The 17,614-nt window shown below is 53.1% G+C and overlaps 5 protein-coding genes across 5 annotated transcripts; 4 read left to right on the forward strand and 1 right to left on the reverse strand.

Annotated features, from left to right (window-relative positions):
- Positions 1-1,821: 1,821 nt before the first annotated feature.
- Positions 1,822-6,673, forward strand: BO85DRAFT_443103 (PT repeat family protein; the record flags this gene model as incomplete). The annotated part of the gene is made up of 2 exons (XM_025658862.1): positions 1,822-2,089; positions 2,166-6,673. The coding sequence occupies 2 exons, from the start codon at positions 1,822-1,824 to the stop codon at positions 6,671-6,673; spliced, it is 4,776 nt and encodes a 1,591-aa protein (XP_025510343.1).
- A 1,557-nt stretch (positions 6,674-8,230) lies between these two features.
- On the forward strand, positions 8,231-11,803 carry BO85DRAFT_507240 (uncharacterized protein). Its single transcript, XM_025664393.1, has 3 exons — positions 8,231-8,571; positions 8,654-9,105; positions 9,139-11,803. Exons 1-3 carry the CDS (start codon positions 8,463-8,465, stop codon positions 11,356-11,358), a joined length of 2,781 nt encoding a protein of 926 aa, XP_025510344.1. The 5' UTR covers positions 8,231-8,462; the 3' UTR covers positions 11,359-11,803.
- BO85DRAFT_453940 (nuclear export protein Noc3) lies at positions 11,674-14,244 on the reverse strand. Its single transcript, XM_025661164.1, has 2 exons — positions 14,191-14,244; positions 11,674-14,112 (listed from the first exon to the last, which is right to left on the reverse strand). The coding sequence occupies exon 2, from the start codon at positions 13,908-13,910 to the stop codon at positions 11,841-11,843; it is 2,070 nt and encodes a 689-aa protein (XP_025510345.1). The 5' UTR covers positions 13,911-14,112; positions 14,191-14,244; the 3' UTR covers positions 11,674-11,840.
- BO85DRAFT_453941 (ribosome biosynthesis protein NIP7) lies at positions 14,064-15,000 on the forward strand. Its single transcript, XM_025661165.1, has 2 exons — positions 14,064-14,195; positions 14,261-15,000. Exons 1-2 carry the CDS (start codon positions 14,177-14,179, stop codon positions 14,704-14,706), a joined length of 465 nt encoding a protein of 154 aa, XP_025510346.1. The 5' UTR covers positions 14,064-14,176; the 3' UTR covers positions 14,707-15,000.
- Positions 15,001-15,294: 294 nt separating this feature from the next.
- On the forward strand, positions 15,295-17,370 carry BO85DRAFT_524322 (DCN1 family protein). The gene is made up of 5 exons (XM_025665406.1): positions 15,295-15,569; positions 15,687-15,730; positions 16,471-16,541; positions 16,601-16,775; positions 16,844-17,370. The coding sequence occupies exons 1-5, from the start codon at positions 15,486-15,488 to the stop codon at positions 17,268-17,270; spliced, it is 801 nt and encodes a 266-aa protein (XP_025510347.1). The 5' UTR covers positions 15,295-15,485; the 3' UTR covers positions 17,271-17,370.
- The last annotated feature ends 244 nt before the right edge of the window (positions 17,371-17,614 follow it).

Raw genomic sequence — 17,614 nt, forward strand, 5'->3', positions numbered from 1 at the left:
CGCTTTCCCGCCGGTGCCGAGTTGCCCTGCGAAAAAGTAAAGGTATTTTTCCTTTTCTTTTCGGCGAGCTGCGGGTGGAGGTGCCGGTGGTGCCACTAATTCAGCCTAGTTTAGTTTCTAGTACTAAGAGAGTTCTCCACTGTGCCGGGCCAGTCAGTCAGTCACTCGCTCCATCAGGGATTTTCTTCTTTTGTGTTTTTCTTTTGGTTCCAACGTTCCGCTGAACATCATAGGGGAAAATCAGTCGCAGAAAGTAAGAGCCAGAGAAGATAACTGCAGCAGAGAAAAAAAAATAAAAATCCTGTTCCCAACTACATCCTGCATCAAACAAAACCTGCATTGTAAGCAGCAGCAGCAGTAGATGTTCCAGGAAGAATATGTAGTAACCCTCACCAGTCCTCCGAACCGTAAGAGCCTGCTTGTGAAAGGCGCATGTCCAGGCTTATCTTGCATCGCAAGGTCTCTCATCGTCTCTCTTCTCACCTCGCATGATTGGTGCCCTCAAAGCCACACCACTTCACCGCATTTTTCCCTTTCCCAGGCGGTCGTTAGCTTGAAAAGGATCGGCGAATGTGATGCCAATAATTCCTCTCTTTCTTTTCCTCTCCGGACTGCGGCGCTTGCAATGCGAACGGCCTCTCATTGGAGCCGGACCAACGCCTGCGCCTCGGCTTTTCCCAGCAATCATTCCGGTCTGATATGGCTTGATCATTCATGCTTTTTGCAACTCACACCTCGTAGGTTTTAGTTTTAACCTTGGGTCTAATTCTGCCGTTTCCCCCCTCTCTCATTGATTGTGCCATTATCAGTGGTCATCCACACCCCTCCCCCCATCGAGGAGCGGGTGAGGAAAAATCAAAACTGTAGGTAGAAAAGTAGTATCCCCGGGCAATGGCATCATGGCGCGACCCTCCCAAACCAAAAAATCAAAATCAAAACAAATCCTTACTAGGCAGAAGGGGGAAAAAACTGGAAATCACTGTGACAACTGCAGCTGCCCCGCCAACTGACCGGGCTAATTAACGGCCATCCTTACACTAGAAGGAGTGGACTAGATAGATAGTCAGTCATCCTGGGTCCCCCATCGGTCTTCCGTGGGGACCGTAGAGGTATTATTATTATTATTTACTGGGAAGAATTAGATACCTACTTACTAGTAGTACTACTAGTACTACTAAGCAAGTAACTGACGGGTGCTGGTACTGGGTTGCTGGTGCTATTCTTGTCTTGTCCTGTCTTGTCCGTACGGCGCTGCTCCGTCCTACCAATAATTTTTTTTTCTCCTCCTCCTCCTCCCCCTCCTCCCAATCTCTCCCTCTCCAACCTTTTGATTAGAATTTCCCCTCTCTCTTCCCAATCTTCTCTTTACTTCTACTTTACCTCTCTCATCATCCATCGCTGTTTGTTTGTACCCCCAAACAAAAGAGTCATTCTTATCAAACCCATCTTCTCATCTCTCCCCACCCCCCTCCAATCTCGTCCTCATCTCTCCGCTGCCCCTCCAAGACATCCTCCCCCTCCCCTTACCTCCTCACTCCTCCTCATACACCTTTCAATTCCACCTCGGGAGGGCCCTGTCTTGTCCTACCACGCCGTTTGCCGTCTGATCGCCTGTATATTATTGCTTTTCCAGTCCATTGATATCCTTGCGGTGGCCCGTCGTCTGTTCTTGTCTTGATACCTCCAAGACTCTCAGAAAATCACAACAACAACAACAAAAAAGCCTAGTCGAGTCCAGCGTCTTACAGTTCTATCTTCCTCTTTTTTCTTCTGTTTGCGTCTGTTGCATCTTAACGACTGTTACGACCTTTTATGACCACAATGGCCCACCCCGCTGGTGAGACCGTCACAATCTCTGTCCGTCGTCCGATTGACGATCCCGTCTTCGTGGCCGGCACTTTCTCCGAGCCGCAATGGGAGCCCCTCGAACTGAGCTCCAAGATGGTGGATACCGAACCGGATGAGGAGGGATTGGTTTCGACAGAATATCTATTCTACCGCGAGTTGGAGTTGTCCCCTGGTCAATATCAATATAGATTCCGCGAGGGCGCTTCCGGCCCGTGGTTCCACGACGAGGCTGTCAAACACGGTACGCTTGAACCTTCTTTCTCCCGACATTGCATCATCGCGCAACCCATCTGAAGCTGACAAACTTGCAACTACAGCCGCAGGGGAAGGAGGTCTGGTGAACAACTTTCTCACCGTCGGACCGAGCGGAGATGCCGCCGCAGAGACCGAGGAAGCCGCGCCGAAAGAGAACGGCGTCAATGGGGCCGCTGAGCATGCTGCCCCCGTACAGGAACCCGTCGTCGAGGAGAAGCAGTCCGAGTCGGTCCCCGAGCCGGAAGAAAAGAAGGATGCTGAAGTGACGGAGCCTGCCACCAACGGTGTCGCAGCACCTGAGGTCAACGGAACGGAATCCGCCGAGCAAACCTCCGACTCCAAGCACGAAGACGTTACGACGGAGAAGGCCGACGAGGCGACGGAAACACCTGCTGAGAGCCAGCCCGCACCGAAGGAAGCGGAAGAGGTTTCAGCTGCCCCCGCCGTCACTGAGGAGGTGAAGCCTGAGTCTGACGTCCAGGTTAAAGCTGAGGAGCAACCGGAGACTTCGACCGAGAGCGCCACCGTCGCGAACACCGAAAAGGACGCCGAAGAGCCTAAAAACACTGAGGTTACGGAGGAGATCACGTCGAAGCCGGCAGAGTCTGCCCCAGAGCCCGCAGCCCAGGAATCGACCGAGGCTGAGGTTTCGGGAGAGCAGCCCGTCGTGGAGGAAGTAACCCCGGAGGTTGTTGCCAAGGATGTTGCTGCTGAACCTGCTGCTGAAGAACCGGCCCGTGAAGAACCTGCCGCCGAGAAGCCGACGGAGTCCACTGTTGAAGAAGCTACGACACAGGAGGCCCCCAAGGAAGAGTCCGCACCGAAGGAACCGGAGACCCCCGCCGTCCAGACGACTATCGAATCTACCGCAGAAGAGCCTACAAAGGAAGTGGAAGAGGTGAACACTACAGCTACCGAGACTGTCACTGAGGCTGCTACCGAAGAGCCTGCGAAGGAGTCGGTTACGGAAGAAGCGGCGGAAGCGCCCAGCACTGAGGTCCCGGCTACCGAGCCCGCTACGGAGGAACCTGCGCAGGAGGTCGCCAAGGACGAAGTCAAGGCTGAAGAACCCGCCGAGGCGACCACTGCTGTGGAGTCCACCGTTGAAGAACCCTTGAAGGAAGTGACCAAGGAGGAATCTACTCCGGAGCCCTCGACTGCTGAGCCTACCACGGAAACCGTGGAAAAGGCCACCACTGAAGAGGCCCCTGTGGAAGCTGCACCTGTCGAGGAGCAACCCAAGGAATCTGTTACCGACAAGGACGCTGTGGAGCAGCCGGCTGAGGAGGAATCCGCCGCCCCCCAACCTTCCGAGGCCCCGGTCGAAGAATCTGTCCCTGAGAACACCGTTTCTGAACCGACAACGGAGGTGGCCGCCGAGCCTGTCACCGAGACTCCAGTTGCTGATGAGCCCACTGAACCGTCTGCGGAAGAAGCGCACACTGAGCCTGCTGCGGAGAAGGTTGAGGAGCCCAAGACAGAAGAGCCTGCCGACCAGAAGGCAACTGAAGGTGCAGCTGAAGCTTCGATTGAGACAGAGGAAAAGACTGCTGAGCCCGCAGAGGAGCACCCTACCGAGGCAACCGCCGAGATCGCCGAGCCACCGGTCACGGAGAAGCCGGCAGAGGAACCCGCTGAACAGGTCACGGAAACCTCTGAAGAGGTTGCAAAGGAGGAGCCTGTCCAGCAGGAGTCTTCTAAAGAGCCTGCTACCGAACAGGCTGCTGTTGATGCTCCGGCTGAAGAGACTACGGAAACTCCTGCTAAGGAAACCCCTGTCGAGGAGGTAGCGACCGAAACTGTTGCGGAAGAGGCACTTGTCGAGACTTCGACCACGGAAGTGGCTGAAGAAGCTGGCAAGGTTGACTCGGCTGCCGAAGAACCGGTGGCTGAGAAGCCTGTCGCAGAAGAACCAGTTGTCGAGGCCTCCGTTTCAGAGACAGCTGAGGAGTCTCCCAAGGAGACTGGTGCGGATGAAGCAGTGGCTGAGGCGGTTGCGGAAGAGCCCGTTGCTTCGGAGACTGTTGAAGAGACCGCCCAGCCTGCAGTTGAGGAACCGGCCACGGAGACTTCAGCCAAGGATGTTGCTGAAGAGCCTGCTCAGGAGCCTGCTGCTGAAGCCACCGCTACAGAGGCCGAGGAATCTGCCCAGCCGGCTGCTGAGAAGCTTGTTGTCGAGGAGCCCGCCCCTGAAGCAACCACCACGCAGACCGAGGAATCCGCGCCGGAGCCTGTCGTCGAACAGACTGCTCAGGAGACCCCGGCCGAGGAAGTTGTCGAGCAACCGGCTGTTGAAGAGCCGGTCGTCGAGGAACCAGTGGCCGAGAAGACAGTTCAGGAAGAAGAACCCGTCAAGGTAGAAGAACCCGTCAAGGAAGAAGAACCCGTCAAGGAAGACGAGCCTGAAGTGACAGTTGCACATGAAGAGACTGCGAAGGAAGAAGTCCCGGCTTCCCAGGAGCCTGCTCATGAAGAAGCTGCTCCCGCAGTCCCCGAGTCCCAGGAGACTGCCGAGGTCGCTGCTGAAGAGACCAAGGAGGCGGTTGCTGAAGAGCCTGAGCACGCAGCTGAAGCTCCGGCTGCTGAAGAGCTGGTGAAGGAGGAAGTCGTCGCGGAGACCAAGCCTGAAGAATCCCTTCCCGAGGAATCTACTAAGGAGCCTGCCGTGGAGGAGCCTACTGTGCAAGAATCCCAGCAGACTGAAGAGCCCATTGAGGACACTGTCGCGGACGAGTCGACGGACGAGTCCTCCAACCTGGCTGAGTCTACTGTCGCTACGACTGCTGGAGATGAGATCGTTTTTGACAACCAGTCGACCAAGGAAACTGAGCCAGTCACCGAAGAGCTTGTCGAGGAGTCTGTTAAGGTAGCTGTCGAGGAGCCTGCTGTCGAGGAACCCGTCAAGGAGGCTGTCGCTGAAGAGCCTGCTGTCGAAGAGCCTGCTGTCGAGGAACCTGCTGTCGAGGAACCTGCTGTCGAGGAACCTGCTGTCGAGGAACCTGTTAAGGAGGCTGTTGTTGAGGAGCCTGCCGTCGAGCAGCCTGCTTCGAAGGAGCTCGTCGTTGAGGAGCCTCCTGTCGAGGAACCTGTCAAGGAGGTCGTCGCTGAAGAGCCTGCTGCCACGGAGCCTGTTGTCGAAGAGCCTGCGGTCGAGGAACCTGTTAAGGAGGCTGTCCAGGAACCTGCTGTTGAGGAGCCTGCCGTGAAGGAGGTTGTCGTTGAGGAGGCTGCCGCCACGGAACCTGTTACCGAAGAACCTGTCGCCAAGGAAGCTGTCGAGGAGGCTGCCATCGATGAACCTGCTGTCGAGGCGCCTGTCACTCATGAGGCCGAAAAGGAGACTGCTGAGGAGCCGGTTGCGGAAGTTGCCCAAGAACAAGCGGCAGTTGAGTCGTTCCCCGAGCACTCTGAGAAGGAGGCCGTTGCTGAGGCTGCTGTTGCGGCAGTTGCAGCAGTAGCGGCGGCGGAGGTTGTCGACAAGGTTGCCGAGCCAGCTGTTCAGGAGCCCGTTGCTTCTGAACCGGTTGTTGAGGCCGCAACCGTTGAAGCTACTGAGGCTCCGGTTGAGAAGGAGGTTGCTGCCGCAGAGCCTGTCCCTGAGACCCACGAAGAAACGGCCAAGGCCGAAGAGGCACAGGAGCAGAAGGCTGTGGAGGAAGCTGTCGCACAGGTTGAAGAACAGGTTACCGAGCCGGTGCATGCGCCCAAGGATGAGCCGGCTGCAGTTGAGACTGTCGTCGAGCCTGTTGCTACCGAGGAAGCCCCGAAGGCCGAAGTTGCTGAGGCTGTTAGTGTCGAGAAGGAGGAACCTGTCCAGGTTGAAACCGTCAGTGAGCCGGCCCCGGCTGAGCCTCAAGCCAAGGAAGTGCCTGTGCCTACCGAGGTGGAGGCTCCTGTCGAGGCCAACATCGTGACGGCACACGAAGAGCCTATTCCTGAGACGGCCAAGGAGGCCGCTCCTGAGGAGTCTGCCAAGGATAGCATTTTTAGCCCTGAGGTTCTTGGCGCAGGTGTTGCTACTGTTGCTGCCGGTGCTGCCATTACCGCCGGAGTGTATGCGGCCACTCACAAGGAACACGAAGCTGCTCCTGAGCACGTTGAGTCCAAGCAAGTTCCCGTCCAGCCTGAGAGCACAGATAAGGCAGTCGTCACCGAAAACAAGCCTACCGAGCGTATGCACTTCTCAAGTCCTGCAGCGAATCAGCTGGGAATTACCGAATATGGAGCTGACCTTGTAACAGCAGTTGCCGAGGCACCTTCTACCGAGCAGCCTTCTGCATCTACCCAGCAGCCTCATGTCGAAGACGATGCCGAGCCCCAGCCCAAGAAGGCTTCTGAGCCCCAGCCCGCCACCGAGCCCGCCGCGCCGTCCGAGAATGCCGCCGACAAGGCAGTTGCCACCAAGGGCGACGAGGAAGATCGTGCCCAAAGTCAAAACCGGTCAGTCACAGCTGTTTCTCTGAACCGTAAACATGACAGCTGGTTTAAGACCATCCTTCGGGCTGTGTTCACCAATTTCTTTGGGGCTATTTTCTCGCCGTTCCGTCGCCGTGGAAGGAACAACCAGTAGAGTCGTGTCGGGTGTTGAAGACCGAGACGTTTATTGTTCATGATTGTGGTTGCCAAAGCTAATATGGTTCAGGAATCTGTTCTTGATGAGCGTTTTTACTGCACCATTGCTAGCATTTGTTTGGCATGCATATACCCGATGATTGTTCGAAGTTGCCGAGTTTGCGCGCCCACCAATTTATCCATCGATTCCCCTGTATTTGGTATTCTGCTGTCGAGCTGTTTCGCTCTCCTCTCAAATTGTCTGAATTATTGATTCCGCATTTTTAATCGTTCTTTCCTTTTGTCAGATTGGTAGTAGTTCTGTTGCAGTTGTCTGCCAGTATGTAATGATGTGCACGATGATATGATATAATGATATGATTTAGAAATTACTTCAGCAATCTTCTTAGCTAGTAGACATATAGTAGGGCCTGGCCTTCAGTTGTCCTTAACCTAGCCTATAAAAGTTGGTTGTTGCTCTCGTGTCTGTATGCTGAGAGCTACTCCATCGTAGGGATTTTCGATGACCTCTCCTGTAGAATATTCCCCAGCACCCTAATCTTCGTTGAAAAACAGTAGACTCTGGAGAAAGAAGTCCGTTCTACCTTTGAAAACACCACTCTCACATAATTCCCAAGGTTAGACCACCTACACATGAGGACGACCAAGATCAAGCAAGCATGCGTTGTAGTTTCTCCTTCCCCGAACCCTATGATATACACCATCTACTTGTAGAATATAACTCTGGCGACCTCTGAGTATTCAACTACAAGCCCAGTCCCGAATATAAGCTCCTATTTAGACAGACACATTCATCTCCCTTAGCCCATTCCTCCAGCACATCTCACCCCTCACCCCTCACACCACCCCAACCCTATAACCCTACAGAGCACATAGTAGAAACAAAGATTCACACGAATTCACCACCACCTTCATATCCTCTCCCAGCCACCCTCTTCCCCCAAACTCGCCAGCGATATCAACCAAACCGAACCCAATCCCAAGTCCAGCACTCATTCATTCACTGCCCCTATCAACCACACATATCGCCCCCAAACCCACAGCAGTAGAAACAGTAACACCAGCGCTCACATAGCATGCAAACATGCATACAGACAAAACACAACACTGCAATACATCTAGTAGAAAATGTTGCTTACCGAACTCACTCCCTCGTTTCCTCATCTCGTATCATCCATCCATCTTCGTGTTGTGTTGTTGCGTTTCTGTCGCGTCTCGTTTCGATTTTCATCTTCACGATACGCCGTCATCACGAATCTAGATACGGATAGAACTTACTACCACTAATAACGTTACGCTGTGCTTTGCTTTGCTTAGTCGTCGATACGTACGCACGCACATCGCATTATTCAGGATTCTCTCCCCCCCTTTGCTCACAAGCTTAGTCGTCAATGCGTCCTGCTGTGATTTACCGTGCAACGTTCCTTTTAATCCTTTTTCGTTCCGCTCAGCTCTGGCAGCGTCTGCGTGAACGGGCGAACGAGAAGGTTAGGGATAAGGAGGGCAAGGAGCCTAATCTTTGAGTTGAGTTAAGTTAAGTTAAGTGGTTTGGTTGGGAAAGGTAGAGTATTATCTTCTTGATTCAGAGATCGTGCCTGCTAGGATTGAGGAGTCAGACTGCTCACACTGTGCTAGATACAGAGCCCGGTTCCATCCATTGATTAGACTTGATTAAGCTGGTGAGTTCTTATCCATCCTGGGGAACTTGAAATCAATAAAGGGAATAAAGAGAGAAGGAAGTAAAAAGACACAGCTAACCATACTTAGCATACTGCTTCTTCATCATCATGTCGGTCAATGAGGGAAATGCGTGGGCTCTGCGACGGGCCAAGGAGAGAGAACAGATGAGATTGAGCGGTGATACTGAGCAGGGTAGTCTTTCCTCGATGAAAAGTGGTATGTGTGCTTCTTTTCTTCATCTCATACTTCAAGGAAAAGAAAGGGATAAAGAAAGAACAATGCTAACAAAAAGAAACAGTTAAAACGATCTCGCCAGAACTGGGCAAGTTGGACTTCGACTCCGACCTCGCTCTACCAATGCCAAATCCTCGAACTGCTCGAGCCAACTCGATCGTAAACGACACTCCCCCTAGCTTGCCTACCAGTGGAAGCGGGAGTGGAAGTCTCTGGAGCAGAAGCATTGCTAAGAAACGCTCGTTCACTGAACCGGGTCGTTTGGCAGCGGCGGCAGCTTCAACATCAGCGACTGGTGAGAAAAAGTCGGAGAAGAAATCAACCTTCAAGGCTCTCAAGGCCAAGCTCAGCTTCAAGGATCTAAAGAAGGAGTTTCGCAAGGAGGTCCCACCGGCAAGTACGATGCCGAAAATCACTATCCTTCGGGATGATTCTTCTTCTTTAGATTCTTTCGCTGCAAAGGGGAACACTTTCGAAGTCGAGAGGCTGTACACTCCCAGACCTAGGGTGATGGAGGTGGGTTCGGGGTCATCGTCGCTATCACGGAAGTCAAGTGTGATACGGTTGGATGATTGTTTGAAAGATTTCGAAAAGGCGTCGGATTCTTCTGTGCGTACGCCCATGAAGGATGGTGGTGGTGGTGCTGGTGGTGAAGGCGCTAGATTCAAACACTCGCTCATCCACAGCAATGAAGCGGAAGAGGGACATACTTCGACTCTGCTCGATGCCGTTCTCCTGAGCGGATCGTCACCAGCTGCCCGTACAGGAGAGCTCAGGAATAGCAGGCTGCCAGAGGTCGTCAGTACACCTCAACGCGCATGCAGTTATGCAGCTGAGCCAGCGTCTCCCAAGAGTGCGGCATCCACGGTCCGCGAGAGCGAAGCTGCACGCACGTACTCCCCATCGGTGTATGAGACGATCTTGTCTGATAGAACGTCCGATCTGCCACGTCGCGATCACGGGGTGACCAGCATAGAGGAAGTCATTTCGCTCACGCCAACCCGCGACAGTGACTCGTCCGTCAAGAAAGGTTCCGACACCCGTCTGTCGGCATTGGCGTCTCCTGTGTCAACGTTCCAGGCCGGTCCTGATGGCTCGTCTAGCGAATACGTTACCGCTCAGGTCCCCGTCGATAGAGCGCAGCTTCTGGGTTCCACTGGTCGGGGTGGCTTCGCCCCTACGCCGCCAGACCCAGGTTATCAAAACACGGCGGCGCTGGAGGAGCAACTTGCTTCGCACGTAGAGCAGCTCCATTTCCACGTGCAGCATGCGGCCAGTAAACTCGTCAAGACGTTCGAGGACAAAAACGCCTGGCACATGGACCAAGTTCTTCGCCATGTGGACACGATGGTTGACATAGCTCAGGCCATCAACAAGAAAGCGGCTGCTCAGACTGAGCTACTGAAGGAGGCACAGACGGCCGTTGCGGATGTCAGGGCTCATATCGACACGCTGCGACGCGAAGTGCGCGTCATCAAGTCGAAAATAATCACTGCGATCCACGAGGAAATTGGCAAGCTCAGGTACGACCTCCAAGAGGAGGGTAAGCTTGGCCCTGGCAACCCAGCATCTGAGGGCATCCTGACCCCCAGTGCTGGGCTGCAGGGCCCATCGATTCCTTTGATGGTGAACCGAGACTTGAGCGCGCAGGATGATGGGAGGGACAAGTTGCTGCCGAGAAAAGAAGAAGGGAAGTATGGTGAGATGAAGAAGAAGAAGACGAAGAACGAGCAAGAGGAAAATAAAGAAAGAAAACAAGCAGCCCCGTCGAGCGTGTTACGCAGTGCCAATCTTGTGAATAGCTCGTCCTCCGCTTACCTGAGCGTCAGAGACCATCAGCACCAGATCACTGAAAAGCGAGTTGCCTGGAAAGATAACTATGAGGACACTTCAGGATCCCCCACTCCCAAAGCATCTACTTTCCTCGATCTGCCAGACCTGCTCGTGCCAGCAATCGAACAAGCCGAAGCCTTACTCACATCTGCTGCACAGCCCAAGATGGACAAACCTGCACCCAAACGCAGCTTCTTCAACCTACTTCTTCACCGTGACAGTGATAATAACGCCAGCCGCACGCAGGAGAACAAACCTCAAACTGTCGACAACAACAAGGCACAGGGCAAACTGACCACCCCAAATCCCAGCCACGATCCAAACCTGGACCCCAGCACCATCCACCCAGTCCTACGCACCCCCGAGCAAAGCAAAATCATCGCCGAGCGCGACCTCGAACGCATCCGTCTCGAAAAACACCAGCTGGCCATGCTGACAACTCCAAGTCCCACTCCTGCTCGACGTCCCGGCGTGCTCAAGCTATCGAAATCTCACTCTTCAATCGGCGGTGGTGCTGGCACTTCTACTCCTGAGAGTACCTCCTCCTCACCTCCTCCTACTTTGCACGGCTGGCCTCTTCCAGATGTGTACAAGAATAGGCTGCCTGCTGTGCCGTCTCGCGGCTTGAACTCAACTCCCCAGCAGCAGCAGCAGCAGCAGCAGGGCTTCGATAACCCGTACCCGATTTTCAGACACCCTGTTCCTGCCTCGACTGCGTCTGGTTCAATTGGCTCCACTTCTAGTTCCCCTGCCGGGTTCTCGCCGTCGCAGGGCGGTAGTGGTAGTCGTACTGATGGCCCTCCTCCCAGACCTCGTCGTCCGCCTCCGCTTCCGCTTGAGCTGATTTCCTCGAATACTACTACTGTTAGTTTTGGCCGGAAGAGAGAGGGGTCGGGAAGACATCGGAGTGGGACGTTGGAGAGGGTCGACGAGTAGGTAGGAATTGATTGGTGATGGGTTGGTGAGAATTTGATTGATGATAGTGGAATGGCTGGCTGGATGACTGTCAGTTCAATTCTCAGTTACTTCTGTTGTTTTTCTTTTACTTATGAGGTGGGCGATGTCATGACTTTATGTTTTATTGAGTTTCATCATGACGAGCGATGGGATGTTTCTTTTTTCTTTCCTTTCGTTGGCATCTCATTGAGCGGGTATTATGAGATTATTGATGGGGTTGAGGTGAGATGTCAATGGGTGTTTCAAGGGCATATTTATGAAATCGGAGTTGGAGGAAAAGGAAGTTTAAAAAAAGGGAGTTCTCTGAGTTTCTCATTTGTTTCATTTTACCGGGTATCGGATACTCTATGGGGAGGGCCAACAGATAATGATAATGATAATGAATAAAAAAAGATTCAAAAGAAAAGTGGAATAGAGGCGTAAGTTAGATAAATTTGACCCGCTAATTAAAAACAATGACTCTATTTCCGCGTCGCAATCATCTTCTCTACATCCAACGCAGCATCCCGAACCTGAGGACAGTAATGCTGGCGCAACAACTCTCCCTCCCAGATCGTGCCCGCGAAGACATTAGTCGCCTCGATATCGGTAGCGTACGCATTGAACACACCGTCTCCCTTGCGCTCATCACTGTGCCACAGTGAGGAGATGCGGCGTGCATTATGCCTGGCCACCTGGTTCATGAGCGAGAGTGTCGCGAGGGCGGATTTCTCGGGCAGCTGGAGCGAGGATGTCATCAGGCGCTTGGAGAAAGAGCCTAGGCGGACGGGAGGGGGCATTCCGTGTGCGCGGGAAATCAGAGTAGATTGCAAGCAGCGAAGGAGAAGAACCATGGGCGTCTGGAAGTTGACCTTCTTCCTGGATCGGTAGGCCGGGTTTGCTTCGGGGGAGTTGGGGTCGGGGAGGCGGAGGGATTTGTCGGGATTGAATTCGACGTCAGGATTGATGGAGAGGTTGTAGAGCGAGCGGTAGAGGTGTTTTACGAAGAAACTCAGGTCCAGGTGGAGTGTGCTGGCGGCCTTGCTGGCGTCTTGTCCTTCCAGGAGGGCAAAGGCTGTGACGGTACAGAGGAGGGCTTCGCGCTGGGCGTCGCGGGTCGTGGCTGGCTCCGCTTCATTGGTTTCGTCTGTCTCCTCTTCCTCTTCTTCCTCCTCGGCTCGATCGGCGTGACCGATTAGGTCCTTGAGTGCTTCCAGCAAGTCACCGAAGAAGTCCTGGTTGATCAGGTGGGCGTACTTGGCCAGACCTTCGAGGACAGGGCCCATGAGCTTGGGGATGCGGAGCTTGAGGATTCGGAAGTAGACGCCGAAGACGAGCTTCAGCGTTTCTGCTTGGTTCTTATCTCTCTCCTCGTGGGAGACCAGTGCGTCGGCCTCCTTCATGTCCTTCTCGACCGCTTTGCGCTCCTTTTGGACCTTGCGTTCCCGCTTGGTGCGGAACTCGCGCTTCTGCTTGGGCTTCTTGCCGAATTGCGGGGTCTCCTCTTCTTCTTCGCGATCGATTCTGTCTCTTGACGCCTTGCGGGAGAATTCGGACAGCAGACGGAGGTGGAGGAAGGTATCCAGGACGGTCTCGTTGATGCGGAACTCCTTCGCCTTCATCATCTTCGACAGGAGGCGGACAGCCTCGAGGGACACAACTCCGTCCTCGTCCCGTATGAAAACCTCCTCCATTGTCTCGCGACATTTGACGAAATCGGCATCGACTTGTTTCCGGGCGAGGCGGTTGACGAGGATCTTCAAGAGCTCGCTACGGAAGTTGAAATGCGCCACGGAAAGGAGTAGGTTGCAGGCGCAGTTGATCGCAATGCTCTTGAGGCCAGGGTCCACCTGGGGGCCGTCCTTCTTGGCTGGTTTCGTGAGTTCCACCAGCTTTTGGATGTAATGCTTGTAGTTCGAAAGGAGGGATTGTTCGAATGTCCGTAGCTTGCGCACTTCCTTGGAGATTTTCGCGGACAGGTCTTCGTCGCCGAGGGGTCGAATTCGGTAGCCAGGAATAACGTCCTTGTACACTGCGGCCTGAGCGGCAAGAGCCAGTTTCTGGATCGCAACATGTTCTCCCCTCTCCATGATTTCGGCCATTGTCTTGAATAGCGGCATGTTCTCTTCCGGATCTTCGTTGATTAACGTAGCAAGTCGCGCAAGTTCCTCCTTGGTCTGGATGATTTGCAGCTTCAATGGGATTTTCGGCTTCTCTTCTTCAACCTCTTCCTCATCTTCATCGGAATCCGCATCCTCCATATCCTCGTCGTCATCGGTGCCCAGAAAGCTGTCGGATTCTTCAGCCTCCGGCTCGGGTTCCGGTTCCGCCACATTTTGTAGACCTTCCGCAGTCTTGATAGGCAATCTCGTTTGTTCCTTGTCCTTCTTGCCCAATTTGCGCGGGCGCTGCTCATAGTCTTGTTCAAGGTCCCACTCGGCGGCATTGCTGTAGAAGTCGCTGGCAGACGCACCACCGGAGGATTTGGAGCCACGCTCCTCATCTCCAGGAGGGCTCACCCGTCTCCGTTTAGTCGTACGTGCAGGAGCCATTTCGCGGTGCCTGGGGTATATTCTGGGGTGTGGTAGCGGCAAGTTGTTTGCGCGGGTTGACTGTCCGAAACTTTTTTTCTGCGGTGCCAAGACCTGGACGCTAAAGGCGGCCGCTCCACCTTGTCTAGAATTTTTGTTCCCGCGGAGCTTCGACTTACAAAGGCTGCATCGCAATCGCGTCTGGAAATCTTCCTGCGCTTTTCTGCTTGTTTATATTCTATTCAGTCCTCGCGTCTAGTGCAGTGAACTGAAAACAGTCTTTCAAGATGCGTCAACTCACCGAAGGTAGGTGCAACCATCTCCGTCTGTTGTGATTCTTGCGCATGGGTTCTCATATCGTTTCTGCATAGAGGAAACCCGGACTCTGTTCGAGAAGTTGGCCAATTACACTGGAAGGAGTCTTAACAACCTGATCGCTCCTCCTTCTGCCTCCGAAGATGCCAACGACCGCTATGTCTTCCGTCTCCACGGCAGCAGAGTATACTACCTGAGACTTTCCCTGGCGAACCTCGCAACCAGCATCCCTCGCGCCAACCTCCTCACCCTCGGAACCTGCATCGGAAAGTTCACCAAGACCGGAAAGTTCAGAATCCAGCTTACGGCTTTGGATGTCCTCGCTCCCCATGCGCGCTACAAGGTGTGGATCAAGCAGAACGGTGTGATGCCGTTCCTCTATGGCTCCAACGTGGCCAAGGCCCACGTCGGAAGATTCAGCGAGGACTGCCCGGAGAATGCGGGTGTCATTGTTATGGATATGAATGATACGCCATTGGTAAGAGGCCCTTGGCTGGATTGAGGGAACCCAGGCTGATAGACAATAGGGATTCGGTGTGACTGCCCGGTCGAGTGCTGAGACCCGGAGACTGGAGCCCACAGCCAACGTGGTGTTCCGTCAGGCAGATATTGGAGAGTACCTGAGAGAGGTAGGTTGACGAAGTGTCATATCCACTGTATCAGATTGCTAACTTTCCCCTAGGAAGATACTCTGTTTACGACCTAAGCCAAAGCCTTGCATACGCGGGATCGAACATGGGAGATTCATACTAGATACCTGGGCATTCTCGCAGGAGTTCTGGAGTCGTCTGTCTGTACATTTAGAAAAGTGTTTCTCAATTCACCTTATCCATCTATTATCTCATGATATTTTTCTGTAATTTCGGCTCTGCTGGACATTCGTAGCTGGATAAAAGTAGGCTAAACCATTACAGATATTGCTGAATCCCGTATAGTATAATATTGAGTAGCAAGCCAATCCCACCGAATGGCAGGCGTGAGTGGTGGTGTTGGGAGGAATGTGATGTGAAGCTGGCAGAAGATTAGAATATTAAATGCGGGGCACGTGCACGGGCACCTCTCACTCAGCGAGCTCGATTCGGAGATGTGAAGTTTCCCCATCCAGTCATTTCAGCAGCGGATTAACAACACTTCTGTATATTTCCTCACCTTGCAGCCAGTGTGCTCACAGCCACCAACCCTTTCACATCCTCACTCCCACGTTGGCCTCCTAAAGAGTCCCTACACCCCCCTCCATCGGCCAATATCTTCCCCGCAGGCCACTGCCTGCCTCACCCCACCATGCCGCCTTACTCTACTGCTCAGAAGCAATGTATAATGCAATTCGTGAACCTCACCCAAGCCAAGGATGCAGTAGCTGCAAAGGTATACACTGTCTCATTGCTTCTTTTGCCCTTCCTTCGGCAGATGCCATATCGCTCAACCAGTCTTATCTGCGGTCATCACGTGTTCCTCCATGACTGACTTGTCGTATGCATATAGTTCTTGAAAGCATCTCGCTGGAATGTGGAACAAGCTCTTGATGCGTGAGTATAAGTTTTTGTGCTCTATTCAATTCTCTCTGGCTTTACTTCCTGGCTATGCTATCGCGTTTCCACTCTTGTAGCCGCGGTCCCATGGACCTGGTCATCTTATACCTCGCTTGGTTATTTCAATACGTTAGGCCTGGCGTCGTCTCATCTGTCTGTATCCCTCGTCCGGCAGGACTGAATCAAGGTACTGTTAGGTGTTGGTGCAGGCTATCCTGAAACACCTCATTGTTCAACCCTGAACGCATGTCGTCCGGCGGATACAGCTGAAGACGTAAATCTGACGCTGTCAGATGTCACTCTGTCCCATACGATATGCAGTAAAACGACTGTCGATTGAGACATTGTCATCTCTGAGAGCCTTTTCTCCGGCAGCTTCAGGCAAGAGACCTCCACAAGCGTGTAGTATGTCTGTTATCAACTTTCGACATCTATATCGTTCAGCCAGATTTTCCTACACTTTACCTGGCATCCGTGCGCTTAGAGAATCTGCCTTGAGGTCTACTCCCCACTTTACCTAGTGGTCAAAAGAATACTGCTCTTGCAGTATGCCTAGCACAAAAGCAGAAAGAACGGAACATTTACACATGAGACCACCCAGCCTGCGCATTGAAATCCGAGCATGCATCAGAGTTCCACCGACTCTAGCACTGTCTACATCATCTGCTTCATACACCCACCAACATATGATCCAACCACTGATCTCAAACAGTCGCTAATTCCAATCTCACCTCCAGATACTTCCAAAGCTCCTCCGGCGCCGGCGGTAGCACATCCTCACTGAGCAAGATCTTCGATAGTTATCGAGGTTCGCCCACCACTCCCACCTTCTTCCCTATAAGTATATCCAAAACTAACCTCCACCAGATGCCCCAGAAGACAACCCAGACGGGATCGGCATCGAAGGAGCGATGAAATACCTCGGCGACATCAAAGTTGGCCTCGACGAAGTAGCATGTCTAGGAATTGCCGAACTGCTCAAATCCCCGTCAATGGGCGAATTCACCCGCGAAGGCTTCATCAATGGCTGGAGACTAACTGGGTAGATACCCCACACCCACCCATACATATCCCCAAACAAACAAACAAACTAATATACGTGGAAATTAGATCCGACACCCTCGACAAAATGATCGCCCACGCCGCGGACATCCGCGCGCGCATCCCCATCCAACCGGACCTCTTCCGGCGGGTGTACCGCTTCACCTTCCCACTCTGTCGCATGCAAGGCCAGCGGAACCTGCAGTTCGAGATCGCGGCGGAGCAATGGCGGCTGTTCTTCACGCCGCAGAATGGCGGGGTGCAGTGGAACACGGAGTCGACTCCGTGGTTGGATTGGTGGATTGAGTTCCTGGAGGAGAGGGGGAAGAGGCCCGTGAATAAGGATCTGTGGGAGCAGGTGGAGGTGTTTATGCGGAAGACGATGGAGGATGAGAACTTTGGGTGGTGGAGTGCGGATGGGGCGTGGCCGGGGGCGTTGGATGATTTTGTGGAGTGGGTGCAGAAGAAGAGGGGGGAGGATATGGAGGTTGAGTAGGTAGTGTTTTCTTCTTCGTCTTCTTAATCATTCTTGATGTGAGATTTGACTAGTTGTCTACGATGACGGTTAGGTAGATAAATGGGATGGGTTTATGATTATTACTATTACATGATGGTAAGGGATGGTGTAGGGAATCTTTAAATCTTGGTATTTTGTTATCGGTATGAAACTATGGCGACAGTGATAGACAGAAGAGGTATGCAGCATGGTGGGTTGTGTCGCCAGAGGAAATAGAGAATAGAAACGATAAAACATATTCATCATAACAGGGGCAGGGCAAACATATCTTCATCTCGACGCCAGAGCTCCATCATTAGAGGTATATCCGGGTCAGATTAGGA

The sequence above is a fragment of the Aspergillus piperis genome, assembly GCF_003184755.1.
Source record: "Aspergillus piperis CBS 112811 unplaced genomic scaffold BO85scaffold_31, whole genome shotgun sequence".
In the NCBI taxonomy this organism is placed as follows: Eukaryota; Fungi; Ascomycota; class Eurotiomycetes; order Eurotiales; family Aspergillaceae; genus Aspergillus; species Aspergillus piperis.